General features: G+C 31.1%; 1 protein-coding gene across 1 annotated transcript; it reads left to right on the top strand.

The window, feature by feature from the left end:
• Positions 1–1,608: 1,608 nt before the first annotated feature.
• On the top strand, positions 1,609–2,553 carry LOC108840017 (protein FANTASTIC FOUR 3). The gene has a single exon (XM_018612828.2). The coding sequence runs from the start codon at positions 1,787–1,789 to the stop codon at positions 2,402–2,404; it is 618 nt and encodes a 205-aa protein (XP_018468330.1). The 5' UTR covers positions 1,609–1,786; the 3' UTR covers positions 2,405–2,553.
• Positions 2,554–4,480: the final 1,927 nt, after the last annotated feature.

Genomic DNA, 4,480 nt, shown 5'->3' with positions numbered 1-4,480 from the left:
CTTGTGTCATCATTGATCCGGGTTTAACCCTTTTCAGTTTCGGAAAAAAAAATTGTAAGCGGAGATAGTTAGTGTTTAGTAACAAGAATCAGAATATGTAACATTCAATACTGCATATGGCTTTACTTTAAAATATGTTTACAAAGCTTTATTTTAGAAGTATCGTGGCTTTACTTTAAAATATGTTTATAATAAGGCTTTATTTTAGAAGTATCGTGAAAACGTGGTTAGTGTATTTTTTTTTCTCCACCCGTTGTTAGTGTATTTAAAACCATTCTCTTGAAATTTCACGAATTAGATTCTTTTTTTTAATTAAAAATAAATGATCGGTTATTCGGTATTGTATAAACTAGGAGACATCAATGGTCAATTCGATGGATTGGTATCCGTCAGTCGCTAACGATTAAATCATATATTTTGTGGACGTCAATAAAATTCGAAAAAAATATTCGCAAAAGCTTTATTATCTATTATCTATGGGTGTTGGGGTATCTATATATAATAAAGATGTAGATAAAGAGGTATCGAGTGCAGATGTTGTTGGTCATTGACCAAGTGGAAAAGGTGAAATCGTGATATCTTGTTGGGTGGATAGATTCGGTCATGGCTCCACGGACCACCGGTATGCGGACGTTCGTCACACATCACAAAACATTTATTTTATCTGGCAGGTTTATTGACCAACGACATACTAAAATGATATATACAATTAATAAAATATTATTACTAACCTAGAAATCATTGTTTTCTTTTTGCTAAAATTTGATAGAAATTATTGTTGATACAGAAACATGTATATCATTAACTTTATTGATCAATATAAAATAATTTAAAAAATAACAATTATTCGAACAAATAATTTCACAACCCCTAACAATTTTGAACAGAAATTATAATAGCAAGGTTAAACATAAATATATGAGAGGCTTGTGGACACATGGGTATTTAAATGGCTAGGATATTTTGAATATCCAGCCTATGGTGAAACGGGTTTAACGAGAAGGACCGTCCCGCATTAACAGTCTTACCTACTAGCACAACTGCACAGTGTTTAAAACTCGTGTACCATTTAAATATCTAGAATAACAAAGTATGGTTTCATATTGAAGGGTCGTATGATTCCATAATTTAAAGAATATATAAGTAGTCAGTATAAAATTATTTGGCTGTGACCAAATAATTACAGCCACCAAAATTCGCACCACTTGGTGGCTCCTCTTTATTCCACTCTCCTCATCCTTGATCTTCTATAATAAATAAATAAATATATTTTATTTTTTTGTAAACTAAATATATTTTATTTGTTGACAATTTTTTTTAATTAGTTACTTATTTATTTTATTGGATTACTAGATCTTTAGTTTAATAATATCAACTTTGTGTAACAAGGTCATGGAAATGTGTTTTTAGTGGGGTTAACATTTAACCTACCAACATATAGATGCATGTAAATATACGCTGAAGTTGCCTTTGTTGGTTAGGCCAGAACTATAGTATTATTTTCAAAGTCACAGAATCATCTCTAGAACATTGTCATCATTCATCACCATTGTCAAATCAAATATCAAATTGACTAACAAAAGTAATATTTGTCTAACCATTAAACAGATTCCATTTGAACATTTGAATATAACAAATCTTTTTAATCATTTTATTCGAGTATTTTTCCTCCTAACGAATATATATTTGACAATACCATCTTCTCCTTCATGCCCATCTCGTGTCCTCTCTCTTTCTCCCCCAACCTCAGAAACAAAACCGAGAACCAAACACAAAGAAGAGAGCAATGGCAGCTTATAGAAGCTTTCATCAAATATTCGAGAGCCAAAGACAAGACAAGGCTCCAAAGTCGCTTCTTGATACTCTGATCTCCTCTTCTTCACCCTGGAACCCGCTCCCAATCAAAGGGCTCCACGTCACCGACCACAACGAAACGCCACCTTTTACAGAGATATTCGGTGAGCTCCACTTCAGGGAATCAGCTCATTCTTCTTTCGAGAAAACCTCATCAGAGAACAGTAGCTTGCAGCTGTGTACTGAAGGTCTAGGGTCAGAGAGCTATTACGACTTGGAAGATGGGAAAGTCAACTGTGACGGTAACGGAGAAGAAGATGATAATCATGAGACCGAAGTGATGAAGGGTAAAGATAACGGAAGCAGCAATGAGGAGTGTGGACCATGGAGGAAAGAACGGAGAGAGTATCCTCCACCGATGACAAGGATGAGTTTCAAGACGTATAGAGAAGAAGGGAGGCTTGTGTTGGAAGAAGTTAGAATTCCAAAGAGAGAGTTTCTTCTAGCCAGCCGTGAAGACGGTAGACTCAAGCTGAAGTTGGTTCAACCAGAGGATGAGGATGAAGATGAGGACGAGTACGAAGAAGAGAAGAAAGATAAACTGGTTTGACTGATTATCTGCGAAATAATTTTGCTGATTATGTGGAAGTTAATCCGCTATTCCATACTATTAATGACAATTATGATTGTTAGAACCTTCTTTAGCATTCAAGAAGGATTTTGTAGTTAAATTAAGCTTATATCTCTAAATCACTACCATTCTACAATTTATGAGTGTCAAGGAATTTTTTTCTTTCGTTCAAAAAGGTACGTAGATTTGGTTTTGTATTAAAGATTTTGGGAAATCTTCTATATACACTTTATAAAAATTATAAGCAAAGACAGAGGAATCATGTTTACGTGACACAGAGAAATTAATTTATACAAATTTATTAACAAAATTTGGAAATAACTTAAAAATATGATATATTACATTACATCACTTAAATTTTATTTACTAGAGTTTATAGTTAAAATTTTTGTATTACATATGTTGATATGTACATTCAAAAGTGAATACATCTTTAACGTTACTACTAGATCATGACCCGCTCGACCGAGCGGGAGTCATTTTTTTTATCTTTGTTTTTACTAAATGTTATACATGATCGCCAATGTGTATTAATATAAAATTTTGATAAATAACAATGTGTACTAATGTGTTTAAATAACAATGTGTTTAATTACTAAATTTGATTTTTAAATTTTATGATAACGTAAAGTGGATTTTTTCTGTATTATTTAAAATATATAGTGCTATATATTTTGTATTTTCAACATTTATCATACAAAAACTTACATTGGGGTATTATTTATATGAAAATATGTGTAACATAATATATTTATATATTATATAAACATATGCACACCCGCACGGGTTTTATTTTTAAAATGTATTCTATATTGTTTAGTTTTATATAGTATCGAGTTTGTATAATTCAATTTTGTGTTTAAAGAACAATATCAAAACTGTCTTTCGTATGTAAAAATAACATTTTGCAAGCGCGAGTTGTGTCTTTTTATTGTAACGCAAAATTTTATATAAAACTTATGTTTTTTTGTAGATTACGAAATTTAATTTTTTAAAATAATTATTACGTAATATCAAAGTGAATTTTATCTCTGAGGTCTAATATATTTTGTGTGTAATGGTTCAAAGCATTTTCGATATATATTATATTTCAGTTTGGTTTGTTTTTAGTATTATTGTATAAGTATAATACTATACAATATTACTATATTCTATACAATATATGAAGCTATGTGTTATTTGTTTTAGAAAGTAGATTAGGCCCAATGTAGTTATAAAAATAGTCATATTTTTATGTATGTGTCTATGACTTATCTACCTAATGTTATTCGTACTAATAAAATTAATATGGTCAATGAAAATATACTGATCAATTTAATGAATTGTATAGGGTAATTATAGAACGATTAATATTTTTTAGTATTCTTAGTATATATCTTATTTAAATCGACATGTAATAAATGTAAAAATCATATATGGAATATGGACAAAAAGAAGAATTGTATTTAAGGAAATACATCAATGCAAAGTTAGACTATGGTACGTATTATATATAAAGAATGAGACATTTAATTTAAATATATGAGGTCCACCTTTAAAAATCCACCTAGAAGAAGTTGTAATGTTCCTGTTTTAATAAGATAGATTTCCGTGGTCAGCGCGCAAAAACGCCTGATCAAAAAATTATTGTTGGCTATCTATTTATGGATAACCAAATGCTAACGTGGGAACCGGAATAAACAGTTTTGTACAAGACTGATGATAGGCAAGAGATGGGCCTAACGTTGTAAAACCCAACGTGAGCATTTCTACCAATAATTTTGCTTTTGACAAAAGGTTTACCATTAATACTAGAAAAGCTACAAGAGAATGGCTCAGCTATAGTGTTTATAAATAGAAGTTACGCAAAGCAAAGCACCAGATTGATTTAAACTCAGAACATAAAAGAAAACCCATGTGAAGATGAAGAACTCTTGTGATTTTAAGTTCTAGTGGGATGGACAACTATGAGGAGCACTACCTCTTCCACGTCTTCCTTTCCTGCTAATTGTAAACCACTCTATATCCTTTAACTTCTGAGATGGTTTTAAACAACGACCTCCACGAGATCTCTGC

This window comes from Raphanus sativus, chromosome 2 (genome assembly GCF_000801105.2).
Source record: "Raphanus sativus cultivar WK10039 chromosome 2, ASM80110v3, whole genome shotgun sequence".
Lineage (NCBI taxonomy): Eukaryota > Viridiplantae > Streptophyta > Magnoliopsida > Brassicales > Brassicaceae > Raphanus > Raphanus sativus.
Note: the sequence above shows the minus strand (reverse complement) of the source record. Positions and strands in the feature narration are given on the sequence as shown.